The 21,410-nt window shown below is 36.8% G+C and overlaps 1 protein-coding gene across 1 annotated transcript; it reads left to right on the plus strand.

Annotated features, from left to right (window-relative positions):
- The first annotated feature begins 17,057 nt into the window (after nucleotides 1–17,057).
- On the plus strand, nucleotides 17,058–20,683 carry LOC149830387 (uncharacterized). The gene is made up of 6 exons (XM_090015445.1): nucleotides 17,058–17,151; nucleotides 17,228–17,357; nucleotides 17,437–17,566; nucleotides 17,651–17,977; nucleotides 18,060–18,164; nucleotides 20,657–20,683. Exons 1-6 carry the CDS (start codon nucleotides 17,073–17,075, stop codon nucleotides 20,681–20,683), a joined length of 798 nt encoding a protein of 265 aa, XP_089871571.1. The 5' UTR covers nucleotides 17,058–17,072.
- The last annotated feature ends 727 nt before the right edge of the window (nucleotides 20,684–21,410 follow it).

Raw genomic sequence — 21,410 nt, forward strand, 5'->3', positions numbered from 1 at the left:
ACTTCTTTAGCAGAGTGTAGATGTCTTTGTGCCCTTGTTGGTTGGCCAACATTATTGGTGTTGTTCCTTTGACGTATGGTTTGTTCACGTCTGCTCCACACTCTAGCAAAAGCTTCACCATTTCAGTCTTCTTGGTAAGAATTGCAATATGGAATGCAGTTCTTCCTTGGGCATCTGTTGAATCTATATTAGCTCCATGTTTGATATGGTCATAGATGATGTTTTGGTCACCTTTCTATGTTACCAAACACATGAGCATTCCAATATGCTTTGTGTCTACAGTTGAAGCACTCCTCCCATAAGTATTTGTTTCAAATTTTGTATCTAATAAGCAGCTGCCACAGGTCACAGAATCCCCTCTATTTTTACATTCTCTAAAAAATGTAAGAAGAATTTCTTGACAAGAAGAATTATGTCAATTTGCAAGAAAAATAATATAGGTATGGTACTAATGATAGTTGGAGAACCCAATGAATTAAAGTTGCTACTAGACTTTGGATCTTGAGTTTTGGTTGATTTAGTAGTTTAATTCATTTAAAAGGGTTTTATTTATTTTGTTTTCTTTGTTTCACCTTCCAGATTGATGAGAATGTGCAGAGGAAGATCATTAATCACAGATCATTGTGGCATCCAAACATTATTAGGTTTAAGGAGGTAAAAGTTCTTTCAATTAAATTTAGATGGAAATCCTAGAAGGGTAGTGCATATCTACTCGATGATTTGAAGAAATTTTAGAAGACTTTCATTATAGAGACTTAAAGCATCATTTAATGTGTCTGTGTTCATTGTTATGATGAGCTCTCTACCCTTAAAAAGGGCACAGGCTAGGCCATTGCTAGTGTGGCCCTTTGTGTCATAAGGTGTAAACCATGCAAGTTACTATTGCATTCTTTGATATGTATGAACTAGAGACTGAGGATTGGCATCCCAATGCATTGGTCTGGCAATGCAGCCAACTTAATTTGGTCTGAGCCAAGGACCAAAATGAGGTTAAGGCTTGGTGAACTCGAAAAGTTCAGTTGGACATGCTGTAAATCTATATACCATGCACACAAATGAGGTTAAGGCTTGGTGAACTCGATTTGTTGGTAAACATAATTCATCCCATGCAGACAACTTTTCAACCATCTCAGATTTGTTGGTAAACATAATTCTGCATAATTGTTTCATGTGCAGGTGACAACAGTGGATAAATTCCAGGGTCAACAAAATGACTTCATTTTGCTCTCTCTTGTCCGTACACAATTTGTTGGGCATCTTCGAGATGTCAGAAGGCTTATTGTTTCCATGTCTTGAGCCCGTCTAGGATTGTACGTGTTCTGCTGATGTTCTTTGTTTGAACAGTGCTATGAACTACAACCAACTTTCCATTTGTTACTTCAGAGGCCCGATCATCTCGCTCTTACCCTAGATGAGGCAATCAATTTCACAGGCCATCATGTTGGAGATACTGGCAGGGTTGACCTGGTTAGTCCCATTCAAGAGATGGATAGCATAGTGAATTTCAGAATGCACCATCTATACTAGGTACTTTTCAAGTTAATCTTGTGATTGTTGTTGTTACTTGAACGTATCCTTTAGATGCATGTGTACCATTAACCTTCTAGCTTCTACCCTCCTATGTTTATATTTGTTCTATTGATATTCACATTGGCCTAGGAATGATGGAACTTTGTCCTGTGCAAAATGATGCCTGGTTGAACTTCTCAGCATATCTGTTAACATGTTATAGCCTTCAACTCTTGATGTACAATGTGTGTTGTTTACACAGGCACACGCCATGAACCATCCTGCTAATCCATACTACATATACACAGAACCAGTACCTCATGGTAGAAGTAATCCTGGGGATATTAATGGTGTTGCAAATCAGGATTTGTCTTCTATGCACCAATACAGTGATAATGGTATGTCAGTTGAAAATTGTGAGGATGACATGCAGCCTGAGAGCAGTTAAAATGATGATACTGAAATGGAGAAATGATCTTTCGACTTTGTTGTTCTATGGTGATTCGATAATCACTACGTTAGAGAATTGACATGGACTGAGGCAGCCAGAACAACAGGACGTGCTGGACTGAGTTCCATTGATCTGTTTGCATCTTCAAAAGAGGCTTTGACACGATCGTGCTCATGACTTGGCTTTGTGTCAGGTCCAGTCTTATGTCACCCTACCACCGAAGCCAGAAATCATAGTTATTGTTAGTGGAAGGCTCAATTCTAATTACAGTTCAGCTTAGTGGGAAATTGCAAATTCATTTCCGTAGAGGTTGGAATGATAATATCTGTAATCTCTTCTGTAAGTGATAAAACATATGAGTTTATCTATTGTGTGTTTTACTTAGGCTAGTGAAATCATCAACCACCGACCGCTCGGTTGATGTGTGGTTAAACATGAGCATGGTTGTTATCTATAGAATATATGGCTACATGTTTATTTGTTTGTTTCTGAGTCAAATTTTCATTGGGGTTCTCTTGAAAATCAATAACAATGATGATAATAGCTAAGATTTTTTTTTTATTACCATGAAAGATGGGAAACCACCCTCGAGATTAGAGTCCTGGTCGCCCTGGCTATGCCTACCGTACTTAAGGATGCTGCCTCGATGGTGTAAACCCGTAGCGCACCTGTTGCCCCCAGGGAGTCACGAAGCTTCGGCTGAGCAAGGACTTGTCTCTTGCCACCCCGAAGTGGGTTGGCCTAGTGGGGTGGGGCCTTGGCTGCTTGACGGGCAGTCAATGTTCGATCCCATGGTCACCACCTCTGTGCAAGCAGATGACTATCATAGGCCTCAGGGGTAGGAGTCCTAGCCTAAAGTTTTATGCCACTAGCATGATGACCAGAGTATGGGTTGCTGAGTTAGTGTGATTAGATTTTTGTATTGGGTATAGTTTTTTAGGGTTATAAATTAAAAAAAAGGTTAAAAAATGACTTATCTCTTGTCCTCATTAATTCAAGGGGCTGACACTCATGGGAATGAGTTTTATAAATATTATGATCATAACAAAGACACCTAAAGATTCTAAGATGTTTGTATTTGGATCATTATGTAATATCTCATATGGAGTCATGAGACAACGAATGTGATGGTAATCAATTAGTAAGGTATGTCATATTTTGAATGCAATCACCTCAAAATTTTAATAGAAGAATGGCTTGGAAGCAAAGGGTAGAAGCAACATTAAGCAAATCATGATGTTTGCGCTCAATGACTATTTTGTTGAGATGTCGATAAGCAACTATGTTGTTGATCTATTCTCTTGCTTTGAAAATACTTAGAAAAAATTTATGATCGGCTGTCACTTCGAAAACATGACATGAGTGGTAAATTGATTCTTAACCAATGAGTCAAAATGTACAAGCATTAACTGAACCTGCTTCTTTGTTTTTCACTTTCCCATGATGGTCTAAGCACAGTTTATGTAGAGTTTTTTTATTTAATTGATTTGGAAAAACAAAGGCCAAGTCTATGTTATATGTGCACATCTAGAACCAAGTTGGAGACGGTTGATCTAACCAAAATAAAGAATTTAGTGATTACAGAAACTTGCAGGCAGTCTTGTATCGGGATGATATGTTAAGATCATAGCATATAGGCATAACAAAAGTGATTTGCTATATTTTAGTCATAACAAAGTGTCACTATGATCCATTTCCTTGATGGGCAGCTAAGGCAATAAACTTGGAAACATCTATCGCCTCTTCTCATCACACGCTTGACTGCATAAACCACAGGATTAATTATGAGGTTTACCAAAGTTAATGCATCGCGTGTAAGACTGTCACATACATAACAGAGATGACACGACAAGAGGAAACCATTGCCTATGGCAGCCCCATTTATATCAGCCAAATCAACAACAGCAAATCCCAACACAATACATTAATCATTCACGCAGTCAGTCCCGCCAGCTGTTAATGTTACTTGAGCTCCATTACTGGTTTTCAACCTTCCTCTCAAGTAGTCCCTGCCTTCAATAACCATAACCTTCTTATTCAGATTGCACCAACATAATCTCCACTATTTTTAAGATCATTGTCATCGAGCTCATCATCTGATTCAGATCACAAATAGTGGGGTGATTTAAAAAAAAAATAAAAAAATCACAAATTTTTGAGTTAAATATTTTGGGGCATTGCATGATCAATCCTATTTGCTTTGACATTCAAGATTAGGACACATCTCGAACGAACGAGTGAGTCTAAAGACTTGTAAAAGAAGAGATTCTTGGATCCCTTGATTTCACGAATGCAAAATCATGTGTTGACTGTATAAATGCTAAGCAGTGTGACACATATAAGAAAGATTTCAAATACAAAAAATTAGAGATTGTGTATATGGATGTTTATGGGCCTTTTTTCCCATGTTACATAGGTGAAATATTTTGTCACATTTATAGATGATTATTCACGGTATATGTATCTCTACTTATTATTTGAGAAATTTGAAGTCTTTCGAGTTTTTAAAAACTTCAAGAAAGAAGTAGAAAACAAACTGGTAAAGTAATAAAAGTGGTTAGGTCTGATAGAGGTGGTGAATATTATGGTTGTTTTACTGAGATGGGATAAAATGAATGATTATTAGTGTGGTTTTTAAGAGAGGAAGGTATTGCACCTCAATGCACCATAACTGACAATGCTTACCAGAATAGTGTAGCTAAAAGGAAAAATCATATGCTTAAAGAAATGGTTTAAGTGATCTTAAATCCCTTAAACTTTTTCTTGACCTTATGAGGTGAAGCTCATAGGACAATAGTACACATATTGAACAAGGTTCCTACGAAGGTTGTTTAAATGACTCTTTATGAGTTATAAACTATTAGAAAACCCTCATTGTCATATATGTACATATGAGGATATTTAGCTGAAGCTAAGTTATATAACTCATATGTAAAAGCCTTTGATCCTAGGATGACTAGTGAATTTTTTATTGGTTATCTAGAAGGATCAAATTGTTTTAGGTTTTATTGTTTATCTCATATACTACAAATAATGAAAGCAGATAAAATAAGATTTCTTAAAAATAATTTTATTGATATATATGTCTTAAAGATTTGAATTTGAGGACTTACAGGACTCAATTTCCATACCTGTGAAGGAAAAATGCTCAATTTTTTCGATCATTTTCCCTTTGGATGATGCTAGGAAATACCCGATAAATTAATATCAGTCCTAAGTAAAACAAGTTGTTGATGAGGGTATACAACAATAACATGATGCAAAGGGTTAATTTGAACCACCGGTAGTACCTTTATAGAGGTTCATGAGGACCAAAAAATCTACTATCCATCCAGAATATGTAGCTTATTTATAAGAGCCCAATGATTTTATAGACATTGATGATAATCTGTTAACCTTTGCAAAAATCATTAAAAATAAAAGATTGACACATTAAATCAATGCTACAAAAGAAGAAGTTGACTCTATGGTAAAGAACCAAGTGTGGGATCTTGTACCTCAATATGATGGAGTAAGACCTATTGGTTGTAAGTGGGTCTTTAAGACCAAAACATACTTCAAAAGTTGAGTGAATAGGTACATGGCTATGCTCATTACAAAGAGATTCACGCATATGAAGAGCATTGATTATAATGAGAATTTTTCTTCTACCTCAACTAAAAAATTATTCAAAATAATCATGACCCTAATAGATCATTTTGATTTAGATATATGTCAAATGGATGTGAAAACTATTTTCCTGAATGAGGATCTAAAAGAGGAGGTAGATATGCAAGAACCTCTTGATTTCAGTGTAGATGACTCGAATAATTTAGTTTGCAAATTGAAGAAATCAATTTATAGACTTAAATAAACCACCCGCCAGTAGTATAACAAGTTCAATTAGGAGATTTTGAACTTTAGATTTACTGAAAATATTATTGATCGTGTATATACCTTAAGGTTAGTGTGAGTAAGTTCATAATTTTGGTTTTATATGTTGATGATATTATGCTTACAACTAATGATTTAAGTATGCTACATGAATCAATTGATTTTTTCCCTCTCATTTTGATATAAAGGACATGGGTGAGGCCGCATATATCCTTTGAGTAGAGATATGTCGTGATAGAACTAAGGATGTCATTGGCTTCTCTCAAAGATCCTATATCCTTAAAGTTCATAAAAGATATGAGATGGAGAATTGCTCTCCTGGATCTGCACTCATAATAAAAGGGGATAAATTAAACCTAAAGGATTATTGTTGTTATGATAATGAGAAGGCTTATATGGCATTTCTCCCGTATGCTTTTGCGATTGACAGTTTATAATATGTGCAGACCTGCACACAACTAAATATCACATTAGCTTTAATGATACTTTGGTAGATATCAGTCTAATCTAAGCATCGCGCACTAAAAGCCAACAAAGAAGATCATGCACTATTTACAAGGAATATAGGGTCATATGTTAACTTACAGAAAGGTTGACCACCTGGAGGTCATTGGATATTCTGATGCGAATTTAGGAGGATGTCTCGACAGTTGAAAGTCTACTACTGGTTACGTCTTTCTAGTGGTAGGTAGTGTCATTTCATGAAGAAGCAAAAAGTAGTCTAAAACTTCAACTCATACCATAGAAGCAAAAGTTATTGCTCTATATGATACTTCATCTCAGGCTATTTGGATAAGAAACTTCATTACATGTCTTAGGATTGTGAACTCTATTAAGAGACCACTGAATATCTTTTGTGATAATGAAGCTCACGTGTTCTTCTCGAATAACAACAATAGCTTAACCTTGTGTGGAGTTAAAGTAATTTGTTGTTAAAGAAATGATTGAGAATCTTTTAGTGTGTATAATAAAATTGGTACGAACAAAATGATTGTGGATCATCTTACTAAAGGCTAGCACCAGGATTATATTTCCAACATGTAAACGGAATGAGTCTGTTTGATTCCTTCTGATGTATGAGAATACATTATGATTATATGTGATCACATTTATGAAACTAATTTGATGCTTTATGGTTTTATGCAATGTTGATTTTGTGTAAAGTATCTCCTATTTTGGTAGAAAGAATAACAAAATAACAATATTAAAAATGACCAATAGAGTGGGTTAGAGACCAACCCATTCATAAAGGTTGTCTTAAGATGCTAAAACACTGAAAATAAATAATATTGTAGTGCATGAAAATATGACATCTCATGTAGAGGTGTTCACCTCCATGACTCATATGATTCATTCTTGTGATACATGACAACATGTAAACCCACATTGAAATAAAATTGAGATAATGGTAAAGAACCTCGATTATGTGTTTTTTCATGTCAATGGGTCAAGTGGGAACATGTTGAACTTTTAGAGTGGGTTCAACTGGAGGTGACCTGATTTGACGCAGGGCATACCAAATGAAAAAAGAGAGTGGGGAAGGTTGCTACATGAATGTGAAGAGCTCACATTCAATATGGGAATGTGAGTGGTTCGTATGCATAAATGCCATGCATGTAACCTCTACACTTTCTCTCCTATATAAAGAGATGCAAGGTTGCTTGATGAGTGCAACCAAGATGATCTCTCTCATTGGGTTCAAGGGTCCTGCTCACCTTTTGACCTAACAACCTGGGCTCATCGAGGGCATTGATAGGCTGAGAACGTCGACCACCCACATATACATGATCTTTGACAGGACCGATGATGGCGGCTTCCGATAAGTAGCGTTCTCTTTTTGGTTTTATGCCAGCAGCAATATCCTCTAATTATTGAGCATTTGGGTGCTTTTGGTTTCTTGTACTTATTTTTTAAAATTTTTCTCTATTGTCTAATATTACTATATGTTTCTTGTCCTTTCTTTTCTAATTTTCCTTTTTCTTTTAAATGTAGACTATTCAAAAAATTTAGTTTGTCCTTTGCTATTATTTCTAGTTTTCAAACATTTGTTATTTGTGGATTTATTAAATTTCTCTGTTGATTTGGTTGCAGAAATATGTGGAAGAAAACTAGTGGTTAAATCATGTGTACAACGAGAAAGAAATTTAACTTATCAATCAAAGTTAACTTTGAACTGGACATTTTTGGTCAGGTTTGTAACTTTACTTGTGTAATCAAATTATGATAACTGAGGAAGTCACTTTCTATTTACCATCTTGAGTTCATGCATAATTTGCTTTATTCAGTAAACAATAATTGCAGATTTATTTGGTTATTATTTTGATCATATAATGCTATCAATTTTGTTAACTTGTCATTATTTTTCTTAGGTTACATATAGTTTTGTGCCTGTATGGTTCTTTAAGTTTCCTAATTATAACAGTTCATAAGGATTGACTATTCTTCTCTGTATTTTGTTCCTGCCTTTCTTTCTCAAATTTCTAATATCCACAAAACCATCTTACAAGCTTTACAGCCACATTGTTTGATTTATTGTGGGTAAAACTCTTGGTCAGCCAGGTTTGAAGAGGTCTATACGAGTGGGATCAAAAAAGTTGCCACATATCTTCTTGATTATGATAACTTTGCAAATGTACCGCCTACTGTTCTTGTAAAGATCACTCATTCAGATTTTGGCATCAACAAAGGTGTTAACGGTAACAAAACCTGAAACATGAATAAAGTTAGCAAGGTTGCTTCTTTGGAGCAGTTTATGTCCCATAATTGACCATGGGACATCCAGTTTCCTAGTTTTTGCTGTGCATAGGATTGGAATATTGGATATTCGAATTTTAAACAAAGGTATTCAGGCAATCTAATGGTTAGGAAGCTTGATAGGGTTGGAAGGTTTGATCAGGTGGAACTGTTCCCAATTGACCATGGGATGTGTCTCTATGAAGACTTGGAGGATCCAGACTTTGAATGGTTGCACTAGCTTGAAGCATCGATTTCCCTTCTCATATCATGAGCTTGATTACATTGCAAAGCTTGATCCATTCAAGGATGCAGAGCTGCTCAAAACAGAATTGCCAATGTTTCAGGGGGCATGCTTGTACTGATTCTGTGTACCATTATTCTTAAGGAAGCTTCATGCTGAGAGATGCTTCTCTCTTTCTCACTCTATCTGTCTCATATTATACATATAAGCTAATGTTTTATAGGAAAAAGGTATGTTTCTGATGCCCTTTGTATCTAACGAGCTTGAATAGTTGTTTTTTAAAAATCTAACCCAATAGATGATCAATTTAGTAGGAAATCACACTTGGATCAAATTTTTTTTGAGAAAAAATGATTTTTTAAGCATTGATTATTTTTTTAAATTGTAGACCATTGATTTTTTAATCTTATGAAAACCTAACTTGGTGTTGGAATCAGACCATCCAAAAGTTGATTCCCACAAAATCAAGCATGTAGATCACATCTGTATGGTCAGATTTAAAAAAAAAATAGAAACAATCTTTCCAAAGCTCGGTAGGCACACGGTACATACAAAAAATCTTAAGGCACCTACCCCTTACTCATATTTTATATATTTATTAGCATGTCTATTAGTGATGGCTTAAGATGTCACTAATGATCTTCTTTATAATTTTCTTAATGAAACAACTTTAGCGACAGTTTACGCCATCACTATTGAATAAAGAGATCTTTTGACAGTTAAGGTTTTCATTAAAGGTGAAAGCTAATAGCAACGAAAATTATCATCACTAAAGCTACACAATTGTGATAATCGGTTACTATCACTAGAGGTTTTAGTGATGGTCATGATGGCTTTTAGTGACAGTTTTGACTGTCGCTAAATATAAAAATCGTTGTGTCCACTCCAACTCTAACATATTGTACAAAAATGGTCCACTATCCAGTGACCCTCTCGCTATAGGTAAGGACAATTGAAATTAATAGAGGCTCACTTGGAGGGTTGCAAGGCTGACAATGAAGAGAAAACAATTTCCTTTTTTGACCATTTGGATAACAACTTTCAAACTAGAAAGCATTCGAACTAAGACCAAAAGAAGCACCACCTTTTGTGACCAAAGAGAAATGAGAAGACAACTTGACAGAACCAATAAGGAGAAGAAACAGAATGTTGATCCTTATATATGTGTGTGTCAGAGAGAGAGAGAGAGTAATTTCTCATTTTTCTGGTTAGGCCACTTGAAAAATCATAGTTTTTAGTATTTTTTTTCTCACATCTAACACCACAAATGTGATCTATAGGTTTTGTTTAGTGGAACTGGCTTTTGGCTCAGACATGTATACATATTTTTTGGCAATCCAAAATGAATGGCTATGAAGGTATCAATTCTTTTGGCTCATAGAAATACATTTCTTCGTCAAAAAAACATGATCCAATAGTTGATTACCACTAAATCAATCATGCTAAACACATCTAAGAGTTCAGATCTATCATAAAACACTTCAATCTATGGGGCCTAATGGGACAGAACAAGAAAAGAGACCCTAATATTTTCAGATCTCTCTCTCTCTCTCTCTCTCTCTCTCTATATATATATATATATATATATATATATATATATATATATATATATATACTCTCTCTCTCTCTCTCTATATATATATATATATATATATATATATATATATATATATATATATATATATAGAGAGAGAGAGAGAGAGTATCGGGTTGTCCTATAGTCAGTGAATAATAAGTGGACACACAATGTAACATTGTGCATTCATTTTAGAAGCTTTAGCAGTAGTCGTTGACCTTCACCTTTAGTGGTGGTCTCGATGCATCTATTGGGGCATTCACATGATGGGGCTGGGGCTAGGGTTGGTGGTAGTTGGCATGCAGTTAAATCTAAGGATGACAGTGGACTGGGGAGAAGTGGGGATCTGTCTGAATCCGCCTTGTTTGGGGAGGGGATGGAGGACATGAAATGGGGAATAAACCCTGGATTGAGGTGAAAATAATATTCGGTGTGGGGATGAAGGCGGGAATGGACTTACACTTCCCCATGCCCCACCTCGCCCCACCCTGTCCCTAAACTTCGTTAGTAAAATTATTAAAATACCCTTAGTTATTTAATAAAATTAGATAGAACTCCTATATATATTCTTAATACTAAAATTTTAACCCTAAAGCCTAAAATGACCCTTTCAGCTTCTTCGGTTCTCCTTCATTTTCTTCTTTCTATCACCACAGTCAATCCTTTCGGCATCCTCTCAAGGCTCCTCATGCTGCTCCACATGACAAATTGACTTTCTCGACAACTTAGCCACAAAAATGGTAAATTTGAGATGGAGCGAGGGTGGAGGTCCAAAGTCCCCCTGTCATGGGGATAGAGGGTCGCTATTTTGAGAGGTGGTGAGGATGGAGACCTTGTCCTCTGCACCCGCCCCGGTCCACTACCATCTCTGGTTAAATCAATTGCTGCCTACCTTGGTTATGGCGTAGAGCGTGAGGACTATAAATATCCCCACATCTCTCCATTTCTTCCATGATTCCTAGCCCATATGAGCTTCTTCTCTCAATGCTTCTTGCTCATTCATGCTTTGTTCATGCCTACATTCTTCCTTCCTTCGTTCGCTTCAAGGACTGGCCCTTAGGTAATTTTCTCCCCTCTAACTAGAAATCTCTTCGATAGATACTTTCCTTGGTTAGTTTCTCTCCAGTTTTCATAGGTGGATTATTGCCTAGACTAGTTTGCTTTCCTCTAACTAGGTTTTCTTACTTAGCTTTGTCTAAGCTTAGGAAAACTAGCTTCTTCTTAGGATTTAGGATTTTCCCGCGTAGCTTTTTTCCAAGTTAGGAAAATCACTAACAATACTCTTTTAGGTTAGGAATTTACTTTCTCAGCCTAATAGAGTAGTTTCTTAGAACACATATCCCATCATTTGAAATAGTATGGGTTCCATCCTATATTCAATCTTAGCCATCCAATCAATGTCTAAATGGTCCTACTGAATGGCTTGGATTGAATGTAAGATCACTACAAGAAAATTGTTAATTAGCGACGGAAATTAGCGACGGAAAAAATCCGTCGCTAATTAGCGACAGATTAGCTAGAGATAGAATCTGTCGCTAATTCGCGACGGATTAGCGAGGAAACAAATTTTATCGCTACGCCGTCGCTACTTAGCGACGGATTAGCGACTAAATTTTTTGTCGCTACTTTTTATTACAAGAACACCATTTTAGCGATGGATTTAGAGAGGGAACTCTGTCGTCGCTAATCCGTTGCTAATTAGCGACGGCGTAGCGACATAATATATTCCGTCGCGTTTTTTGTATTTTGATTTAGCGACGGCTTAGCGACGGAATGTTTCCGTCGCTAAGTCGTCGCTAAATGTCGCGTAAATCCCTAATCCCATCCCTCTTTCTCTTTTTCCTGTTTCGCTGTATTGCTCCCGCCCGCCGCCCTCTCCCTCCCGCCGCCCGTCGGCTCTCGCCACCGTCCGGCCGCCGCCGCCTCGCCGACGATCCTCGCTGCCGACCTCCCTGCTTGGCTAGCGGCTGCGCCAGGGACCCCGAGCACCGGCGACCCGCCGCCGACCTCTTCCTCCTCCCTGCTGTTCCTCCCTATGGCTGCTGCCGGGAGGTGTTGTCTCCCCTTCGGTTGCCGGCGACTCGCAACCGGCGTCCTCAGCCGCCGACGACCGACGATCCTCCCTGCAGCCACCTCTTCGCCTTCGCTCTGAGTTCCGGCGACCCAGTGGCCCCCGAGCTTCGCTCCAGGTCTCCCCCTCTCTGCTGTCGACTGCGCCGGCCACCAGCGACCTCGCCAGCCGCCGCTCCCCGTCCATCGCTCGCCAGCCGGCGCTCGCCAGCTGCCGCTCCCTGTCAACCTCCCGCCACCGTTCGGCGACGCGCATGTAATCTTCTTCTTCTTCTTCTTCTTCTTCTTCTTCTTCTTCTTCTTCTTCTTCTTCTTCACGCTGTACGTTAGCAAAATCTGTTCACAAAAGGGGAGCAAAAGAAAAAAGAAAAGATTAGATAAGACATCTCCTTTATTAGAATAACTAGAGGAAACTTATCCAAATGAGCTGGTTCAGACTCACTTGAGCTCCCGATGAACCACTTCACACTCTCAAGCTTGCACGAATGAAAAATATCCATGCTTGAACAAAGCAAGCTTGGATCAATCATTATCCAGACCTAATTTAGGGCATAAAAAGAAAAGTTCAGCAAAAGAACTGTCTATTACCCTAATTTTTTAGGAGAACATCTCCCCAAAAGTGGCAGAAAACATGGGGGAATTTCCGATGTGTTTGATGTTTCATATGGACAACAGCAGAAAAGGAAAAGTTTTATCTTGGGGGGTATTTCACCCGCACCAACAAACGTGCCCTTATGAACAATGTGCATAAATACCTCACTCATTCAGTATCTTGATTCTTGCCTCACATTTTAACCTAATCAACTAACTATTTTTCATAGATATTTGAGGTGGAAGTGCGAGATGTCACAATACCGCATTATTTTGTTGAATAGATAGTATTTCCTAAATCCAACTTCGGATTAAGAAATGGTGGGACCAAAGTGTTTTGGTCTGAACTTTTTGTAATCAACAAGAATTACATGTACCTCCAATTGCCTATCTTTTAGATTTGAGGAACAAAATGACAGGGTGACACCAAGAAGAAGAACATTCAAAATTGATTCCGATCTTCTTGAAACTAACAAATTGAAAACACCAAGAAGAAGAACATTCAAAATTGCTTTCTAAGTAGTTCAGATTAGAAATTGTCTATGACTTTATGTTAGTCGACTGGTTCAACATGTTATAGCCGGTTTGTTAAATTAGCATCTTCTAGTTAGATTTGGCTTAACATATATACTATTTTTCTTTTCTCTTCTTTCAATTAGTTAGAGTTGTTTTAATTTGTTTTAATTTTTTTAGTTAGTGTTTCATCTTGTTTCATGATTAGTTAGTTTGTTACTTAATTTGTTTTGTTTTTGTGCAGATTTTTCAACGGAACCAACTCGTGCTCGGCCACCTGTGGTAAGTAAATGACAAAAACAATGCAAATCGGGTAAATACCCGTGGTGAGTAAGTGATGCAAACGTATCACATGTTATTTAATTTATTGAATGCAGCACTTTATTGTTCACACACTCACTTAGTTGTTGATATCTAGGACTGCTTTGTTGGAGTTCGGAGATCATGCTGAGCATGATTTTAATGTAGAAATATGGAAGTGTTCTTATTTTTGGAGTACGGAGTCCATGCTAAGCATGGTAGTAGTTAGTGAGATATTGAAGTGTGTTTGCTGCAGGTACATGTTTGCCATTTATTTGATATGAATGATTATGATGTATTGCAATGTTTGATGTAATTGTATTCATGCAAGCATGTAGTTACTTTCAATTTGATTTTGACTTCCATGTGAAATTTTATAATAAAAGTATGCTTCAAATGATTGTATCGTGTCATTAATAGTTTGCACATGAAAATATTAAGTTATCAATGCATGCATCAAAATTCTTGTTATTGTTTGACATAGTATATTGCATGATAAATTTGATATTTTCTTCATCGTAGCATTCTGATTGTTTTTTTCTTAATTCGTTAGGATACTATTCGTAACATTTAGATTGAGGCATGGAAGGAAGCCTTGCTGGTTTGATTGTCATCGTCGATTTCTACCCAGCGATCATCCGTTCCGACGTCAAAAGAATGCATTTACAGCAGGCACAACTGAAACGAAAGGTCCATCCTCAAGATTGTCTGGCATAGAGATTTTAAAAAGATTGCAATACTTTCCAGATGTATTAACAGATGCCTGCAGTCCTACACCCTTCCGTGGATTTGGGAAGGAACACAATTGGACGAAAAAATCTATTTTTTGGGAACTACCGTATTGGCCGACCCTATTGATACGACATAATTTGGATATGATGCATGTAGAGAAAAATGTGTTTGATAATGTGTTCAATACAATAATGAATATTAAAGGAAAAACGAAGGATAATCCGAAGGCCCGTATGGATTTAAAATTAATATGTAAAAGACTAGAATTGGAACTCAAAGAGTATAATGGCAAAGTACTGAAACCAAAGGTGAAGTACGTGCTCGGACCTGATCAAATAAAACATGTATGTCAATGGTTGAGACAACTGAGATTTCCAGATGGATATGTCTCTAACATTGCTCGGGCTGTGAAGATTGACGATGGACAGTTATATGGGTTGAAGAGCCATGATTGTCATATCTTTATGCAACGATTGATACCCCTAGCATTCCATGATATGTTAGACAAACCTATATGGGGGGTATTGTCTGAGTTGAGCGGATTTTTCAGAACATTGTGCGCATCGGAGGTCATTGTATCAGATGTAAAGAATCTCGAGGACTCTGTCATCACCACTGTTTGTCTGTTAGAAAATATATTTCCGCTAGCATTTTTCGATGTTATGGAACATTTGATCATACATCTGCCATATGAACTAAGGGTTGGTGGACCTGTGCAATATCGATGGATGTACCCATTTGAAAGGTATATGTTTTTTTATATTTGTCTCTTTAATGACAGATATTTAAAATTTGAAATGTATATTCTTGTCAGATGCATGCTCGACCTAAAAAAAAAGGTTCGTAATAAAGCAAGAGTAGAAGGGTCTATTTGTGAGGCGTACACTTTAGAAGAGATTTCAAATTTCTCATCTATGTACTTCGAACCTCATATTCCAACACGTTACACATGCCCGCCCCGTAACGATGATGGAGAACAAGTAACTGTAGCTGACAAGCTGTCGATATTTCAACCACTTGGGCATGCATTTGGTAGTTGCCGATCAAGGCTATTGACAGATCGAGAGCAAGATGCAGCACACATCTATATTCTTTTTAATTGCTCAGCGATCGACCCATACATCGAGTAAGTATATGTATATGCAACTCAATTATAAATCCTTTTATGTTCTATATGTGGATACATGACTCAGTAATATAAGTATTTGTGGTTTGCAGACTATTTGATCTGGAGTTGCGAAACGAAGTTTCACATCTCACTGATGCAGAAGTACAAAAAGAACGTGAAACTAAGTTTGTGGAGTGGTTGAAACAGTTGGTAAAGAAGCTAACATAAATTTTGTACTTATAAACAACACTAAGTTACTTAATTGATCGTGATCACAATCATTGTTTATGTTTGTGCGTAGGTTCGCAATGGTGATGTTAAAGATCAAGAAATATGTGATTTAGAAAATGGTCTGACCAAAGTTGTGCAATGCTACAACGGGTATATCGTAAATGGTTATCGATTCCATACAAAAAACTACGGTATAAACAAATCAATGATAAATAGTGGCGTGTGTGTCAAGGGTAGCAGCTACGGTGAAAATGAACATGATTACTACGGTGTTATAGAGGAAATAATGGAGTTGACTTACTTAGGCATGAATAACAGGGTTACGGTATTCAAGTGTCATTGGTTTGATCCAACTGCAACAAGACTCGACAAAGCTTCAGGCATTGTGGAGGTGAATCATAAATCCAGGTTTGGAACATATGAACCATTCATATTAGCCTCGCAAGCTCAACAAGTTTATTATACTTCATATCCGAGTATAAAAAAGTCAGATAGAAATGAATGGTGGGCAGTTTGCAAGGTGAAATCCAAACTATACCCCGAGTATGATCAGTTACAGGAAGATGAGTTAGCTGAAGACAGTGATTACTATCAATCAGATGATGTCTGTGACTTCGCTTATGGTCACGATGTTGCGCATGATATGCATGTCATATCTCCATTGGCTGATGAAACATTCATAGAGGAATGTGATCCAAATGATGTACCAAGTAGATGGGCAAACAATGAAGAAGAAGAAGAAGAAGAAGAAGAAGAAAGTCAAACTAGTGATGAGGAAGAATTCTCAAGCTAGTGAGCAAAATCTTATACTACAAACCTCTATTTAAATGCATTGTAATACTTGATGTGAGTTGTATTGCAATACTTGGTGTGAATGATTAAAAATTTTATTTGAATGTATTGTAATACTTGATACGAATGATTCGAATGCATTGTAATACTTGATGTGAATGATTTCAATTATCTGAATGTATTATAATTTATGCAATTAACGAATGATTTGAATTAGTGCAATACTTGATGTCAATGATTTGAATTATTTGAATTCATTGTAATGCTTGATGTGAATGACTTGAATGCATTGTAATACTTGATGTGAATTATTTGAATGTATTGTATGACATATGTTATTTGTTAGAATATGGTTCGTGGAGGTTATAGTGGTCGCTCATCCAGTAGTAGCCAGGCTCAACCTTCATCTTCACGGGCTCCTGTGATAGGTATATCATATAACTAATTAGATGCTTGATTAGTTCAAATGCACATTCTGAGAATTGCTAATGTATTTTTTTACAGATGATGTTGCGCCTGTACACGACCCACCTACACCAGTTGATCGCACAAGTCAACAGCCAACACAGGAAACAGGGTCTTCTCAGGCTGGCACAAGAAGACTCATTCGAATAGTGTATATCGATAATCGACCGTAAGTATTTTGTTTTCAATTATTGCATATCTTTTAAATATTTTATATTGATATTTACTGTGTAACAATTCATGTGCAGCACGAGGTTTGAGCCACAAGAAGTAGTACGGGAGATTAGGAATTCACTTCTTCAACATCTACCAGGACCAGTTGCTCAATGGAAAGAGTACCCAAAGGAGGTGTTAGACAGATTGTGGTCCTCATTCATGGTATACAGTTGTTCCTCATAGTTAATGTGTTTCATATTTAATTTATTTAAGCAATGTCTACTAACTTTCTGAAAATATTTGTAGGCTTTGAATCGCTTTGCAACTACGGTGGAAGAAAATGATGCAAGGAAGGTGTGGCAGAAGGTGGCTGCCAATCGATTTGCAGACATGCTGCACACTATGAAGACTACAGCAAAAAAACCATCTGGCGTAGTAGATGATCCATTACTGTGGAAGGGCCATGGTCCTATTACTATCAGGAGAGATTACTGGGATGAAATGTGCGATAAGTGGGCGGGAGATGCATTTAAAAATCGCTCTGCGAAGGCTTCACAAAATCGATCGAAGATGCCCGAAGCCCATCTACACACAGGTGGATCTAAGACATTTGGGAGCCACCTAAAGAAAATGGTAACTCATCAATATGTAATATTAATTTTATAAGTATTGTTGCAAACTTGTGTACTAAATCTTTTGTCATTTAACTTCGCAGGAAGCAGAAAAAGGAGGCAGTGTACCATATAAGGATGTGTTTGTAGAAACACATAAACGGAAGACCACGGGAGTCTTCGTATCAGAGAAGGCGAGAACGACAACGGTATGCATTAATTCTATTAATAATCATTGCAATATATATGCAAGTTATCATAATGTTATCATTAATTATTAATGAATACTTTAAACATTATTTTGTAGGAGGCATATGAGCAACAGATGGTAGAGCGATATGGCGAAGACGCTACTCAGCATCCATCATTTGATCCTACAGCATGGGTGACTGCAACAGGTGAACCCAAAAAAGGTCGCGTGTTCGGGTTTGGGAGTAATATGAACACTTCACCAGTTATTGGTTCTTCCAGTTACGGCTCACCGACTTTTTGCGCCGACATAAGCTCCAAGCAGCCGACTATTCTTTCCGGTGATGATGTACGCGAGATCATTAATGAATCACTGAATAACTACTTCCAATACACCGTCGCCCCCTTTCTCCGAAATGAGATCAAGGCCGCTGTTCAGGATAGGGGATCTTCGATTCCAGGTCCCTCTCAGGTATAATCACATATATAGTTTTTTTGACTGTCTTAAAGCACATCTGAGCATGGTAGAATCACATATAGAGTTTTTCTAGATGCCTTAGAACACATATGAACATGCTATAATCACATATTCAATTTTTTTACTGCCTTAGCACACATATGAGCATGATAGAATCACATATAAAGTTGCTTTGCCTGCCTTAGAGCACATATGAGCATGCTATATTCACATATTCAATTTTTTTACTGCCTTAGCACACATACGAGCATGATCGAATCACATATATAGTTTTTTGCCTGCCTTAAAGCACATCTGAGCATGGTAGAATCACATATAGTGTTTTTTTATATGCCTTAGAACACATATGAACATGCTATAATCACATATTCAATTTTTTGACTGCCTTAGCACACATATGAGCATGATAGAATCACATATATATATATTTAACTTTTTGTCTGCCTTAGAGCACATATGAGCATGATAGAATCACATATAAAGTTTTTTTTATTGCATTAGAACACATATGAGCATGCTATAATCACATATTCAGTTTTTTGACTGCCTAAGAACACATATGAGCATATTATAATCACATATTCTGTTTTTTGACTGCCTTAGCACACATATGAGCATGCTATAATAACATATAGAGTTTTTTAACTGCCTTAGAACACATATGAACATGTTATATATCATTTATGATAGAATCACATATAATTTTTTTGGCTTTGCCTGCCTTAGAGCACATATGAGCATGCTATATTCACATATTCAATTTTTTTACTGCCTTAGCACACATACGAGCATGATCGAATCACATATATAGTTTTTTGCCTGCCTTAAAGCACATCTGAGCATGGTAGAATCACATATAGAGTTTTTTTAGATGCCTTAGAACACATATGAACATGCTATAATCACATATTCAATTTTTTGACTGCCTTAGCACACATATGAGCATGATAGAATCACATATAGAGTTTTTTTATTGCCTTAGATCACACATGAGCACATGATAGAATCACATATAGTGTGTAATTTATTTCATTATATTTTGTTTATCAATACTGACTGTTCTTTTCTTGTGTAGGCTGCTAGCGATAATCAGGGTAGTGAAGCTGAAGGGACAGATAAAGACAATGAACAAGAAGATGCACAAAATCTTGGCGATGATTAGAGGACTGTGTTGAAGAAGTTCTATTTTTTTTATTTTTCCTAATTGTAATTGTTGAATTGTAAATAATTAAACTTTTTAATTTTAAGGTGGAACGATTAATTATTATAGATACTTGTTATATGAATTTTTTTGTGTGGTTTGTTTTTTATTTACAGGAAATATAAATTGTACAGGAAATAGAAATTGTACAGTTCTCGGTAATTAATTTTTAAATAATTTTTTTTTTATTTTTTTTCGTGTTTGCGACGGATTAGCGACGGATGATTCCGTCGCTATTCATATTAATCTAGCGACGGCTTAGCGACGAAACCATCCGTCGCTATTCATATTAATCTAGCGACGGCATAGCGACGGAATTAAATCCGTCGCCAAGCCGTGGTCGCCGTTTAGTACCGGCGGATTGGCGACGGAATATAGCGCTCGTTATTCCGTCGCAATTAGCGACGGACCTAGCGACAGAATTATTCCGTCGCCAGTTAGCGTCGAAATATTCGCGACGTAAGCATACTGTCGCCTCGTTGTCGCTAATCCGTCGCTAACCATGTTAGCGACGGAATGTGGTCGTCGCTAATCTACTGCTTTGTTGTAGTCGATGGAACTCATCCTATTTCAAATTATGGGATCCGTGTTTAGTTTCTTACAAGAGAAAGTCTTTTCCATGAAAATCTATTCAGAATATGAAAATTTTGCTTAATTACTCTCTCAACACTTGTGCAAGGAGACTACTAAATTGCCAATGCTAGCAGGGGCTAGGGCTTCTCTAAAGCTTGGGTAAGTTGTCGGCCTTTTCTATTGCATTTTCGTAAGATTTTGATTATGAATGAGGCTTTTGCTAACTCACACATTCATTTATTGTTTATCTTGAACCTTAGGGTGTCTACTACCTAGGAATTATCTGACAGGTGTTGAAGAGACCCAAAGAATCTAGGAAAAATAGTTCACATAGGAAAATCTCAACCTTATTGAAGTTACACATCATTATAGTAAGGGAAAAGGTTTCAACTCATACCAGTGATGAGTCCATCACTTCTTGAAAACAGAGGCGAGTTTTTAAAGAAAATCTAAATAGAAATAACCATACTATATGGCAAAAATGATGCATTTCTATAAATTCTTCACAATGTACCAAATTCGTCGAATGGACAATATTTCATGTTACCATTTTTTTTTTGCTGGTTTTACCCTTTGCCGGTGCAATTTTTTTTTATTTTCGCACGACATGACACTAAAATATTACACTGACGTAACTCATCAACAAAATCATAATGAAGGTTGCAAAAAAGTTTGCAAAATTTGAAACAATTTGTGAAACTTGTGATGTGTCTTGTGCGATCACTAGTGAAAATCATAAAATTTGCGAAAGTCTAATAATTATGAAATTGTTGATGAGTATCGCATAAAGTATTGCGAAAGTCTAATATTGTGCAATTTTTTATTCCAATCATACCTGTATCGCGCAATTACTTTTTCTTGTGAAATTTTGTCTCATATAAATGACACTTCATTTCTCAACCCATTTTTTCATATGAATGCCTTATTTTGCAACACCTAGCGTTCTTGTTGTCCCCAACCGGTTATCACCAATCATTCTGGCGATCTTCTGGCGACATTCTGACAACATTCATG

Source organism: Nuphar pumila, chromosome 8 (genome assembly GCF_984573655.1).
Source record: "Nuphar pumila chromosome 8, dmNupPumi1.hap1.1, whole genome shotgun sequence".
In the NCBI taxonomy this organism is placed as follows: domain Eukaryota; kingdom Viridiplantae; phylum Streptophyta; class Magnoliopsida; order Nymphaeales; family Nymphaeaceae; genus Nuphar; species Nuphar pumila.